The sequence below is a fragment of the Callorhinchus milii genome, unplaced genomic scaffold, assembly GCF_018977255.1.
Source record: "Callorhinchus milii isolate IMCB2004 unplaced genomic scaffold, IMCB_Cmil_1.0 Scaffold10, whole genome shotgun sequence".
Lineage (NCBI taxonomy): Eukaryota > Metazoa > Chordata > Chondrichthyes > Chimaeriformes > Callorhinchidae > Callorhinchus > Callorhinchus milii.
The window spans coordinates 454,813-469,600 of NW_024704751.1; the positions used below are offsets into that span (position 1 = coordinate 454,813).

The window sequence follows — 14,788 nt, forward strand, 5'->3', positions numbered from 1 at the left end:
CATCAGCAGTATAATGGGAATCTGAGTGCTGCACACATCTCCCTAGGCTGCTTCACAACAGACGTAAAGCACTAGATGCAAGCTTGTTGTAATATTTATATGGCATCTGTATCTGAAGCACATGTACTGTACATTGATCTGATATCCGTCTGTACAGGTGCACTCTCCCCTGAAAAAATATTTATATCCTTGAATTTAATTTCAATACCCTCGTCCCCTCTTCATATTTACACTTGTTAACGTATTATAACCAATGCCACACCAGCAATAATCGAAGGAAGATACCATTAGCTGCCCCCAGGCTCGGAAGGTTGGCCCCACATCGCGACTCAAGCTCACACTTCACTGCAGCTTTGTCAGACATTTCACGTTCTTCACATGAAATGTTAAACTGAGATCCCATCTGCCTGTTTGTTTGGACATTCAAGATCCCATCACACGATTGCAAAAGTGGAGAGTTTTCCCAGTGTTTTGGCCAACAATCCTCCAGATAAAATAATAATCATCTCATGGCTATCTGTGGGACCTTCTGTGTACTAATTGAGTGCCACATTTCTCGACAATAAGGTCACTACACTTCCTAGCCATTAAATGAGACACTCCCGTAACAAAGTGGTGTAAAAATGCAGGTTAGATGTAAGTTAGAAAGTCTGGTGACTGACACTGTGAGATACCTCTCAGGGCTTGTCCCATCCAGATAGAATATGTACAAATGTACAAAAGCTTAACAATTAATATAGGAAGAGGCTTAACACCATAAAGTGTTTGAATGGAACTGTTTGCTAACAAATCATTACAATTATTAACAATGAATTTCAAGATGCTGCTTCTGTCTCCAGGAGAGAGGTTGTGAAGATCAGTGACATTTCAGCTCTCTCGTAATATAATGAAGCCATGACTCTTAAGCCAGGATGGTCCAACCTTTTGGCTGCTGAGGGCCAGATGCCTTATTTGAGAAACGTCTGCAGGCCACATAAGCAATATTTTTGTGTTTGGCTTCCAGAAACATAACATTTACGGGTCATGGAGGAAGCGGGTGGGCTAGATGGGGTGGGGGAGGGGAGCCAGATGCGGCCCGCGAGCCGTCAGTTGGACTATTCTGCTCTAATCCAAGATGAATCAAGTACTCGGTTTATTGTAACAGCGAAGATACAAAGTCAACCTCAACCTGAACAAGCTACATGACTTTGTAACACACAGTTCATTCCTCCCTTTCCAACCCGCTGGTATGGCCACCTTTCAGGGCTCTGCAGCTGACAGTCAGGAGAGTCACATCCCAAAGAAAGCTGCGCATTCAGCTGTACGTCACTAGTTTGAAGGTGAAGCGTTTACACAATGTCAGCACGGCACTTCCACCAAACAACGCTTAGCTTTCAGATCCTGCTCATTACATTCCAATCTGTCCTTCAGAGGTCATCCCATCATACACATGAACTTAGTCGCAAAGTGAATACAAACACTGTATTCTTACAGCACAAGGGTTATACAATACTGCAGTGTCATCACTCTGCTGGGTAAACAGGCTCAACAATGAAATGCTTCTGGTCCCAAACTCTAGCTGTGAGAAGTTTTAATTGGGCAGTCGGGCTGATTTACAGCTTGGGCTTCATCCATAATCTCCATTAGCACTCCAGCCGGAGCAATCAATTAGCTTAATTCTGCTCTCGTTCGGCAGCTCTCACCTCCAGCAAAAGACACATTTGTTGGCACAAGCGAGGCTGGGGGTTGTCTCCATGCAGCGGTGGCTTTCAATCCCGTAGAACGTGTGTTTGTAGCAGCCGCCTCGTCCTCGCAGCATCGACTGCCCCAGGTAAAGCAAACAGCAAATATTACTCATCAATACATATGCCATTAGGTGCCGTTGACACCACTGGGTACCGTTCACACCGTTAGGTGCAGCACACAGCAATGTGGTAACATGCAGGTACAACAACAACAAAATTACATTTGATTAGTGCCTTTCATGTATAAGGGCCGATTGATTCAAAGGAGGAGGATATTTAGCTCATGGTTCCTGTGCTGGAGTTAGCTCCTGGAGCAATCAACCCTAACCATTCCGATGTTTACAAATCCAGGTAAAAACTCCCGTACTTTAGGTGTGAAGCTAGTTTATAGTGCAGGGGGCTTCCCTACATGCAATCAAGCCGCATGATTACAATTTTCACATTGCACTTGATGAATCACTAAAACCTTTTTATGTAATGGTTGACCGTTGGTAAAAGCACGCATTCTCAATATTGTGATTTTTCTGATAATGGCTGTACGACGCTCATAACAAGGACTGGTCAAAGTGACAAATGACATTCTGTCCATCTGTGACCACGACTCCTCGTCCTCCTTGACCTCTCTGCTGCCTTCGACACCGTCGACCACTCTATCCTCATCCACTGCCTCTCCTCTCACCTCAACCTTCACGGCTCTATCCTTGACTGGTTCAGATCGTACCTCTCACACTGCTTGCACCTCTCACACCGCCTACACTTCATCTCCACAAACACTTCTCCTCCAGCCCCCGCACCGTCTTGTGCGGCGATCCTCAGGGCTCTGTCCTTGGTCCCCTCTTCTTCAATATCTATGTGCTCCCTCTTGGGTGACATAATTCGCACTCAACTATACCTCTCTGCCTCCACCCTTGACTCTAGGACCACTGCTGTCCTGACCGTCTGTCGGACATCAAGTCCTGGATGAGAGCTAACTTTCTTCAGTTGAATGTCAACAAGACCGAGTCTCTCCTGATTGGCTTCCGTCAGTGCCTCCTCACCTCATCACCATCCATTGTTGACACTCCACCTTACTAAGCCAGTCCGGAACCTTGGCATCTTGTTTGACCCTCAACTATCCTTTACCCCTACCTCCGCAACATCACCCGGCTCTGCCGCTGTATCACGTAGGCCGCTGAAACCCTCATACATGCTTTCATTACATTGAGGCTTGGCTGTGCAAACTCATTGCTTGTCGGCCTCCCCAATTCCTTCCTCCATAGGTTGCAGATTATCCAAAACTCTGCAGCCCACATGCTCTCCCGCACTAGGCTCCATGACCCTATCAGCCCCATCCTCACACGACTCCACTGGCTTCCCATCATACAGAGGATACAGTTCAACAGCCTGGTCCTCACCATCAAAGCCCTCCATGGTCTTGCTACCCCTACCATCCTGCTCGCTCCCTCCAATCAGCAGACTCCAACCTGCTTCACATCCCCGCCTCGCTTGCCCCACTATTGGCAGAGGGGTCTTTAGCCACTTTGCCCTCACCCTCTGGAACTCCATCCCACAGTTCCTCAGCCTCGCCTCCTCCCTCGCCTCCTTCAAGACCCATCTCAAGACCCTCCTCTTTGACCGTGCTTTCAATCTCCCTGTTTCCTCCCCTGCCCTCCACCCTCCCCGACTCCGACCCCCAGCTCAGCTCCGAAACATTGTCTGTCCAGCACCTTGGGAGGTCCTCCCGATGTGAAAGGCGCTTTACAAATGTAATTTTCTTGTTGTTGTTGTTGGGTGATGGCCCTGGGATTCTCCACTATTCTTGAAGCTCCAGCCAGCAACACGAACCAAGTTTACTTTTGGCCAGAGAAAGGCTGGAGGCAGCAGATGGGATCAGCCTGAGTGAAAGACATCGCTCTTCATAAAACGGGATCTTGTAATAAAGAGTCAGTTATTCCTGCTTCCCTACCATGGCATTGTTTTAGAGAGAAAAACACAGGGATCAGAATTGTGCGATTGAATCTGGGCACAGCAGGGCCGGTTACCTTAGTCCATCTGCAGAGCTTCACACCCGAGTGACTTCCAATCAGCCGGTAACCTGAAAAATGAAAGGGTTCACTCCATTATTCCTGAACAGCCAATCTCAGCATCAAAACAGCACAAGGCTTTCAATCATTAGCACATTTTCACTTGTACTAAAGCTTTCTGCCCAATGGTGCGAGGAGGAAACTGGTCTCTCTTTACAGAATTCCTTCCTCTTCCCCCAGCCACAGCATTGATATTAGTTAAACATCAACAACAACTTGCATTTATGCAGTGCCTTTCACATAGAGTAATGTCACATCATATATTGCACATCAGGTCACATCGGTTGCATCAGATAATAATAATAATCCTTGCATTTGAAATAGCGCCTTTTCACGATGTTTCAAAGCGCTTCAGAGAATATACTGTAAGTGAATTGGTTGTATATTCTGTGGGCGAAACTCGGCAGCCATTGCGCACAGCAGCGTCCTACAAACCGTCATGAATTGAGAGACCAAATTTTTTTTAAAAAAGGAATTATTACCCCTGAAAAAGTGATCCGACAATCGACCAACAACTGGGTTCCTACTTACTACTAGGTAAACAGAGGCATTTGGAGTAAGGAAACTTGCCTAACGTTTCGCCCTGCCCGGGAATCAAACCCAGATCTTCTCGCTTACGAGTTAATAGCCCTAACCACTGAGCTATAAGACTCCATACAGATCCACACACCAGAAAACATCACTCCCTAATTCACCCTTATTTCGGCTTGCCTTTTCTGTGTGGAAGGCAGTAAATGATGAGAGCAGAAACAGGCTAGCGAGTGAGTGAGCGAGCGCACTGTGCGCTCAGTTGCTTTCTGTAATCTAAACGACCACGTTTTTGCAGCTACATAAACTTGGGCTTTGAATAAGTAAATAAAACGTGTTTCTGGTGAATTGCAACACTTTGTAGATTAAGTTGAACAACAGCCGTTATTTACTGCATCAACCGCAAAGATCAGGATTATTACTGCAGTCATTGGCTCATAGAAATTACAATCATTCAGGCTGTGCTGCCATCCCAGGAGTTAACCACTCCATTCCCAATTCCCTGGAGCCTTGTATATGTTTCCTCTTCAAATACTTAATCAATTCCCTCTTAAATTGTCACAAGCTGACCAGCCACGTGAGTACTACACAACCGAGAGAAACACAACATTCCCTCACCAGCAGTGATTATTTGGCCTGAAGTACAGCACTCTTCAGTTGTGATATAATATATTTCCTTATACAATTGTAGACCATCATTCACCACCCGCAAACACCCTCGTAATGGCAATGTTTCTGCAAAGATCTCAAAAAACGCCTGATCAAGTGGTACAAACAGAACAATACAAAAGAGCTTAGTCTTAATTTGAGGTTTCTCTACACAGACGGCCATAAAATAAGCCTGGGAAACCAACAGCGATCATCAATCAGGGCAAAAAACAGCCACAAGGCAGCTGGGGCAGTGTCCATGTTCTCTCACTTCCTAATCAGCAACAACCGGCATTTCTGACTGTACACCGAAGCACTGAGTCAGCCAGGCCACAGGTCACTTTAATTCACTAAAGACACACAGCAGGTTCAATCATCACCATAATAATCCTTGCATTTGATATAGTGCCTTATCGTGTCTTCAAGACATCTCAAAGCACTTCACAAAATACACTGTAAAGTGAATTCGACTATATTTTGTGGGAGAATATTTTCCATCATCTAGAAAATGTCAAAAACCTTTGAAAGCTGGGATGTTTTCCCTCAGGCAGATGTCAGGCAGCATCAATGCATCTCAGACTGAAAGGACTCTCTGTAAAGGATCCTCAGGTCAGATTCACCCCTTGGTAAAGTGGGAAACCTGTTGGGAACCACAAACCCAAACACTTTTGCAAACATTTCAGTTGCATTGTGCGAGGGGTGGAAAAGTAAGTGAAGGGTTAACTGCGGGCCTGCACTGCAGCACATGTACCTGTGACAACCACACAGCAGCACGGTGATATCAGTACAGCAGTGTGCTCAATACTCACCCAACAGCAGCCACACAAGCATACAACACGGCTCAGTGCCTTTACCATAAGTCTACTGAATTAAACATGAGAGCAACTGTCCAATTGTATTACTGGTGCCACAGCCCACCAACTTCAGGCCTGCAAATGGATAGAATCCATCAAATCGGATTAACATGATGGGGCCCCAATAAAAGTCCAAGATTTGGTGCCAGCTGGTTCTGAGCAGCAGTAAGATTGGCATGAGACAACAACAACTTGGAGTCCTGTAGCTCAGTGGTTAGAGCACTCGCTTTGCAAGTGAGAGACCTGAGTTCAATTCCAGGCAGAGGGTGAAACCTTGGGCAAGTTTCCTTACTCCACACAGAGCCTAATAATAATCCCTCCAAAACCAAAAACAATAATAAATTGGTCATTTTCAATCTACGACTGTTTGTGGGACATTGCTGTGCGCAATTGGCTGCCGCGTTCGCCCACAAATATACAGTTAATTCACTTTACAGTCTATTCTGTGAAGCGCTTTGGGACGTCCTCCCGACGTGAAAAGCGCTATATCAAATGCAAGGATTATTATTATTATTATTGTGGAGTTCTGTAGCTCAGTGGTTAGAGCACTCGCCCATCAGGGCAAAACCTTGGGCAAGTTTCCTTACTCCATACGGCTGATAATAATCCCTCAAGAAAAAAAACAATAATAAATTGGTCACTTCAATCCACGACTGTTTTTGGGACGCTGCTGTGCACATTTGGTTGCCGAGTTTCGCCCACAAATATACAGTCAATTCACTTTACAATCTATTCTGTGAAGCGCTTTGAGACGTCGAGAAGATGTGAAAAGCGCTATATCAAATGCAAGGATTATTGTATTATTATTATATGGCACCCCTCACTCGGGTAATGTTTCCAAGCGCCTAGATGCTAAACAGCTACAGTCACCATTTTATGCTGAATAAACTAAAGCAAATGGAAAACCATGGCAGAATGATGAAAATCATATTTTCAACAAATTGTTGAATGGTGAAGGGTTTTGTGGAGGGACATTAGATTGGTGGGGGAATGTGAGATGGGGGTGGGGGGAATGTGAGATGGGGGTGGGGAGAATGTGAGATTGATTTCAAATCCCATCAGACTCAATCACTGTGATGGACTTTTTGATCCTTACGTATTTCCCCTATTATTGTCAATGTTCATTACGTATACCTCAGCACCAGTGATTACTCTGACAATTGGATTCTGGCAGCTCTGCGCAGGCTAAACCCATGTAATGACATCTTTCACACAGTGTTGGTTTCAAGGGAAATGGAAAAAGATAAAAATGAATTAATTCTTTACACTTTTGTTCCGACAGTATTGTTTCAGAAATACAGCAATCTCAGGAAGGAGCCCATAAAGCTTGAAGGAAAGAAGCAAACCGCCTTTGTGATCACTAACCATCCCTGTAAGTACAAGCCTAATTGTCACTGTATGCCACATTGCTGTCAGTATGTACATTGTCACATCTCAGCTCATCCAGACACACGCACTCAGTCCTTTCCCATGATTGAATCTGATCAAAGAAACCACTCCACAACGTCTCCAGGCACAGTGTGTGCTGAGGTTAGTGTTTGAGTACAACAGCAGCAACAACAGCAGCAACAATAACAGTCAATTGCATTTACATACAGCATTCGACATCTCAGCAAATACACCACTTATGATTTTTACAGCAGCTTACATCTATCCAAAGCGCACTGTCCATCTTAGAAAGAACCACTTAGTGGAGCGGATCACTGAAAAGCTTCCATAACGACGACGACCACAAAATTACACTGGTATTGCGCATTTCACGTCGGGAGGTCCTCCCAAGGCGTCTGACAGTCTGAGCTTCGAGCAGGGGGGCGGAATCGGGGAGGGTGTAGGGCAGGGGGGAAACAGCGTGATCGAAAGCACGATCAAAGAGCAGGGTCTTGAGACGGGTCTTGAAGGAGGTAAGGGAGGGGGCGAGGCGGAGGGACTGCACGATGGAGTTCCAGAGGTGGGGGCAAAGTGGCAGGGGACATGAAGCAGGCCGGAGCCCGCCTAGCTGAGGGAGTGAGCAGATGGTAGGAGGTTAGGATGTCGCCTAGATAGGGGGAAGCAAGACCAGGGAGGGCTTTGAAGGTGAGGACCAGGATCTTGAACTGTATCCTCTGTGTGATGGGAAGCCAGTGGAGGCAGATGAGGATGGGGGTGATAGAGTCACGGAGCCTGGTGCGGGAGAGGAAGCAGGCTGCAGAGTTCTGGATGATTTGCAGACTATGGAGGGAGGAGTTGGAGAGGCCGACAAGCAAGGAGTTTTCGTTGACAATGAGGTCTTGGATGGTGACTGTTTTGTTGGAGAGGGAGCAGACATATTCGAGGCTGATACGGAGGGGACAGTTGGTGGCGGGGGCAGGTCAGCGAGGCATGGTTAGCCCGCTGGCATGGGTCATCATGTGTGAGGGGACAATGTTAAAGTCCCATTGAGTCCAGGCTGAGAGACTCAAAGCTGGCGGGCGGATATGACGTCGTGCGGCAGCCGGTCTCTGGTTGGATGTTGACCAGGAGAGTCAGCGATGGTTGAGGCAGCGAATCCCATGTTGTCTCCGCGCAGCTCAGGCTCAGGGAGGTGGGCCTCGGGACCCACATTGGATCTGGACAATGTTTGGTGCATCAGACTCCACGCCAGTGCTGGCCTTGCACACATGTAAGCCAGGGGCCCCCACTCCAGGCATCGGTTTAGGCCTCGCTCCAGGCGTCACTCGTGTGAAGTCATCTTGGTCCCCATTCCAGGACGCCCACCGCAGGAGGCCTCGAGTCCAAGAACTCCTGCCCTCCCTGCTTAACTCCAATGGGACTCCCGATTGAGCCCAATCACCAGGATTACGAAAAACAAGGTTTTTCCCCATTTTTGCAATCACGTTTGGCAACCTCCTCACGATTCCAGCCTCCAGCCCGCCGGCATTTGAACCAAAAATCGATTTATTCTTCAGTTCCCCCCCATAGCCCAACATCATATAAACTCACCCCCACAACCCAGTATCATATAATTCACCCAGATCACATTAATTGATCTTTATACCCCAAAATTACATAGGCCAAACAGATCAAGACAACCAGACAAGTAAAATCTATATCCCATCAACTCAAGGCCACAACCCTCTATGTCTGGTTTTGAACTGGTTCATCATTGAGACTTGGTTATGAAGGCATTTCCTCATCCCTGTGTGCCAAATCTTTAAGTCTTTCTTTAACACTTCACAGTTTGGAACTTTCTGGAGCAAACATAACCACTGTGTTCGCCCAGGGAAGACTTCACTATACTTGACAGAAATTACTATGAGATGTTTTGATGTGATAAGACACTATCAAAAGTTCTCTCTCTCTCTCCCCTACCTGCAGACTTGTCCTGTGCTTTCAGATGTTCATCAAGAAGCCACGGCTTGCAGAACTGTCTAGCTTCAATTCCCCACCAATACTGTGCTGCCAAGCTCCAGATCTCTGGAGAAGCAGAGAGAGACAGCTCCACTTGATAAACAAGACTCTGCTATTCCTGGTGACAGCTTTAGATATCCTCACGGTCAATCCTAATCAAGTAAACCCGTGCAGAACTCGACCTATTAACTGGGAACAATGATTTACTCTATCAGTCACCAGCAACACAAGACTTATATACTTGTATATCAAGACTTGATAGCTTTCCTGGGGTAATAATCCCTCTAAAACAAATAATAATAATTTAGTCACTCAATCCACGACTGTTTGAGGGACAGTTGAGGGACACTGTGTGCAATTGGTTGCCGCATTTCCCCAACAAAATACAGTCACTCCACTTTATGGTATTTTCTGTGAAGCGTTTTGAGATGTCTCAAAGATGTGATAAGGCGCTATATATAATGCAATGATTATTATTATATCAAATGCAAGGATTATTCAACGAGTGTTCACAGTGATTCATTCTCAGCAGTCAACTGACATGTCACAACTCTCCCCCAAATTAGACTCTCCCCTCAGGACTTTCACCAGGTTACAGGGTTAAACACCGAAAGACTTGACTGGTTTCCAGATTAGAACTTTCTCCGACCCATCCTAGCTCCTGAGAGCTCCAGAAGCTGGTGAGTGATATGACGAGAGGATGAAAGGCAAAATACTGCAGGTGCTGGAAATCTGAAATAAAAAAAGAAGTGGCTGGGAGCACTCTTGCCTCCTTCAAGTCCCCTCTAAAGACCTTCTTCTTCAAATGCACTTTTGGCCAGTTTCCCACCTGTACCCTCCTGTCCTCCACCCCTCCTGACCCCAACTCCCAGCTCGGGTACAAAACCCGATTGTCCAGCGCACTGGGATGTCTTTCTGACGTGAAGGGCTCTTTACAAAGTGTAATTTGTTGCTGTTGACTGACGTAAGTTCTGACAAAAGGTAAACAACCTGAAACTTTAACTCACTTTCCTCTCTCCATAGATGCTGCCTGACCTGGTGAGCATTCCCAGCGATTTCTGTTTTTAATGACAAGAGGATGAGTTTCCCCTCTGCACTTCAATCATGATAGTACAGATCTCACTTGCTATTCTGCTGTTAATTGACCTAGCTTCTAAAAGCCATGTTGAGTCATCTATAAAGTGCGGTGATTGTGGACTTCATTGTGAGTAAGACCTCATTTAGGACAATCTATAACTGATGGGAGTGGTGGCAAGAGAGAAAGAGAGAAATCAGTTTGTTCCCTGCTGCTTGTTTGGAGGTGAGGTATAGGGCAGAATATAATCCTTATGACTCTATATACTGCTCCCTACAAACAATCAGCTTTGAGTCCTCAAGGCAGAAATTATTAAAATTCCAACATTTATTTTGTTCAGACCCTCTTATGCTCACATTTCAAACCATCCTGAAAACAATATAAATGTGAATTTTAAGAATTGAATAGTTATCTCTTTCATCAGAGGAAACCCAAAAGCAAACAGCAACAGAATAATTCTGCACAGACAGTCTAGTTTCTTTGCATCTCTCCTTCCCCGACCCCTCAAATCCCCAAAGTAATTGGTCTGTTCATACACATTAGTTGTATTGGAGCCTAAATCCTGTGGAATTCCCAACTTGGGATCGTATTTTACAACAACATTGTCGTGGTTTTCCAAGCTTTCCTCCACAATACATTTCCCAATAGCTGATACTCAGACCAGAATAGCATGAATTCTTGGGAGAGACACTGCAGGCTCGATCCTGGAGTATCAAGGTACTCAGGCTGCTATAACGCTGCTTTTAAAATCTGGACAATATTTTCACTTTATTCTCCTGAATTTGTACATTACTTTATTAACCCGGTGGCTTCATGCTGCAGCTTGTGTGACAAAGCCAGCAATCTATTCAGGTGGCAGATGAAAGGCAACAAGACTACAGCATCATATAAAGCTCTGCTGTGAGATAGCTGCTTGCTGGCGATGCATGAAATATTTAATACTCTAATATTACTGCTTCCTTCAATCGTAACTTTTGCTAAAAAGAATGTACTTTTCCTCCTGCGAGTTTTCCAACCTGCCTCGGTCTGCTGGCGGCACGTGAATCGACAAAGAGTCCTTTATTTATCATCCTGTCCGGTAGGTGAATCGGGTAATAAATTTAAGCTCATTATTTCCTGTATACTTACTGAAGCCATTTACTCAAGACAGTAAACATAGGGACATGGAACAATTCTGTATAAATAAATGCAGAATTCTAGTTATAGACACATTTTTAAAAAATAATTCCCCATTTCTGTCTGCGGATCGCAGTAACTCCTGTGAATATGCAAAACTATGATCATCAATCAATGGGATGAGGCAGAGATAGTGTAACAATGCTCAGTCATTCTGACCCTCTCCGATCCTCACTCATTAATCTAGGTAGAGGGGAAATCAGCCTTCAGAAAATTGAAGCATGCTAAAACTGAACAAGCTGAGCTTTTGATCACAGGCAGCCGAATAAAATTAATCTTCTGAAAAAGATAATACATATCTCAGCGGAACCGTAGATCTCTGTAATGATTTGAGCAGAGACACTTTACGTCTAAGTGTAAGTGTCCAAATGTGTGTAGGCACACAATACGCCCACCCGCCTGGCATGCCCACAGGCTGAGCGCACTCATAATCTCTGACTCATTGTTGAAATACAGCCGTCTGAGAGACCAGCCAGCAATGAGCAAAAGCACAACTCACAGAGGAAAGAAATTCATTCACATTCAGGTGGTTTCTATTCACAGGATGTTGTACGATGTGTATTCATTGCAGCCACTTACACAAGGTGGTATAACTACAACTTACATACAGTGAACAGACATGGACTCTCCTGCTCAAACATAGCTCAGGGAAGGTTCAGCATTGGTGCTGCGGGGGTTAAACTCCCGCAGCTCACAGACTTTTACAATCTAGCTGCACAGACACCCTGGGAGCAACAACAGAGCATTTCAATCGCCACATTTGCATGTTCTGTTCTGCAAAGATAGAGGGCACAGATCAAAGGCACGCTCCCATCTCACACCACACTCTCTACAACACTCAATGCCAATGGAGCAGAAGGAAAGCTTTGGCATCTCAGCAGCAAATAGCTGTGCCAGTAGGAGGTGGCTTCACAACGCAATGATGCCACCAGCTTCTCACTGCAGTAAGACGGTTACAGAATATTAACGAGTTTCATAAAGTTTAACTGGTACATCATGACTTGAAGTAAATAACATCATTAAACTGATTCAGCTAATGCTTAAATACTCGATAAACACTCCTTACGCTGTCTACAACAACTGGCTCAACGCTTTCTTACGGGAGATCTCTCACAGGCACAAAGCTCAGCACAAGCTGCTGTGGTCACCCCGCAGGGACGAGCAGGGAGAGGGAGGCCTGAGATCGTTCCTGACCTAAAGTCATAAACGCTGCAGAAAACAAATCAACTTCAGGTCACAGAAAGTAAATATCCCACTGCAGGCGTGGGGGGCTCAAAGACACTCGAGTAAATATAAAATACATTACAAAGATTTAAACCTGTCAATTTGATATCATAGTTTCCCTGTTCAAAAAATATCCCCTCCTTCTCTTGAATCGGAACCTATAACCCACAGTGACTGGGGTGGGTTTCAGCCACCAGCCCTTGTGAAGCTCACCAGCAAAGCAGGCATTCAAACCCACTCAGTAAGGATCAATAATAAGGATCAATAATAATCCTTGCATGCCTTTCATGTTAGATGGATGTCTCAAAGTGCTCCACAGGATTTACAGCAAAGCCTGTGTAGTTTTTGTAGACACAAGTACACAAACGCACTGGGTTGAAGCACAGTGAACATTATTTGGGGAAGTTAACGCTGTGTTCTAGCCCAGCCAATGTGGTTTTACACTGACCCCGAGCTCAGTCTGAGCTCCTGTCACAGGGAGATTACTGACTTGTGGACGTTTAAAGCCAGGCTTTGAGAAATTCCATAAATTACACCTCAGTTTAAGTGAACAGGAAATCCCCAGGAACCATCAGGAATCCATAAACATTAACCTTGTGCTTAAAGAGGAAATAAACCTACAGAATTCTTTTCAAAGATGGCTCCAGGGATGATTCCTCACAGCAGACAAACCGCCTACACACCCCGCTTTCTTTTAACTCACAAGCCGCACTTTGAATAGGAAGAACATTAGATCAAGCTCTGGTCATGGCCTATACACAGCCACTACATCCCAAAACTCTGGAACACTCTCCTTCAATCCCTCCGCCATGCTCCTTCCCAATCTTCAGGTCGTGTCTAAAGACCTTCCTCTTTGACTGTGTTTACGGTCACCCTCCCCTCACCTGACTTAGCGTTGTGCTCCGCCACTGTTAAGCACACTGAGACTCTATCGTGTGAGCGCGCTGTATAAATGCAAGTTGTTGTTGTTACTCGCTGGGCCCATGGACTGTACCTTGCTTGATGAGAGCAGCCCTGAGAGCCGGAGTCAGCATCTCTCTCGCTTCCACACTCCCACTCTTTCCATTCACGTGTTTGGATAACTTGGGCTTCACAGCCTCAGCTCCCATCTCCAGCGCTCTCTAGGAGGAAACCACAGGAGCAATTTACAAGTGTGATGTGACTGACTCACAAAGTCCAATTCAGTGTGAGGCTGGAGACACAGGTGACCTGTACCCACCCCCCAAAGGCCAAATCAATTGTGTGACTTTCCTTCCCCGAGGAAGGCTCCACAGTGAATGAGCTCTGACAGTGAGTGTGAGTCCGTGGCCAGAAAAGCTACATTCACACATGTCCTGACTGTCCATACTGTACAGAATAAAGCGATCCAGCCAATGTCCATTCCCCCACCGCAGGCAAGCTGAAGCTTTTCTTTAGTGAGATTTTTTTTTATCGTGAATTAAGAATAAAACTTTCTGAGCTCTGCTAATCAGTGACCCCTGACATACGTGAGCCAAGTCAGACTCCGAGCCTCAATCTGTACGTCAGAAGAATAGATTGCAGCACAACAGAGCTCAGGCAGTATTTACAGGGAATAATTGGGAGTAATCTGGCCCAGTGAAAGAGAGAATGGAAAGGCTGCAGAGGTGAACACATCCGTCTCTAACCACATTAATGCTGTGCAAGTCCCAAGTGAAGGATGGGAAATGGATCATTTATCTATTTAATCCACCTGTACAATTAGCTTCACTGTCTGCTACCCAACGGCATCCTGTTTGCAAATTGTTTCTGCAGCTCAGCTGTATTGCAATACAATACCCTGTGTAGCCTGTGATTTAAACAGATGCTCCATGGTGCAAGCAATGAAACAGTTCAGTAAGTACACACACTGGAGGAGAGGACAGAACAGCAGCGAGAGACAAGCAAGAGACACTACCTACTCAACCTAGAGTCTGCAGCTTGTGTTTGTCACCCACACTGCCAGTGTCTACCTCCCCATACACCCACCCACCACACACACACACACCAAGACTGAATACTGAACAGAGAGCATCAGAGGGAAAGGCTTTCCTGAGAAATTATGCTGCCTTTATTTAGTACCACTACAACCACAAAGAATTGCCTTTACGTAGCACCTGTCATGTCAAAAGG

At 45.5% G+C, this 14,788-nt stretch overlaps 1 protein-coding gene across 4 annotated transcripts in view; it reads right to left on the reverse strand.

The window, feature by feature from the left end:
• tyw1 (tRNA-yW synthesizing protein 1 homolog (S. cerevisiae)) overlaps positions 1 to 14,788 on the reverse strand; it is a 45,815-nt gene that overhangs the window by 22,052 nt on the left and 8,975 nt on the right. For all 4 annotated transcript variants that reach the window (XR_006085325.1, XR_006085324.1, XM_042338643.1 and 1 more), the window contains exons 8-10: positions 13,653 to 13,779; positions 3,746 to 3,798; positions 1,683 to 1,801 (exon numbers count right to left, since the gene is read on the reverse strand). Coding sequence is in view for 2 of the 4 variants with exons in the window: in XM_042338643.1 (XP_042194577.1) it covers positions 1,683 to 1,801; positions 3,746 to 3,798; positions 13,653 to 13,779 (299 nt within the window). In the remaining 2 variants the exon portion in view is untranslated. The remainder of the gene's footprint in view (positions 1 to 1,682; positions 1,802 to 3,745; positions 3,799 to 13,652; positions 13,780 to 14,788) is intronic.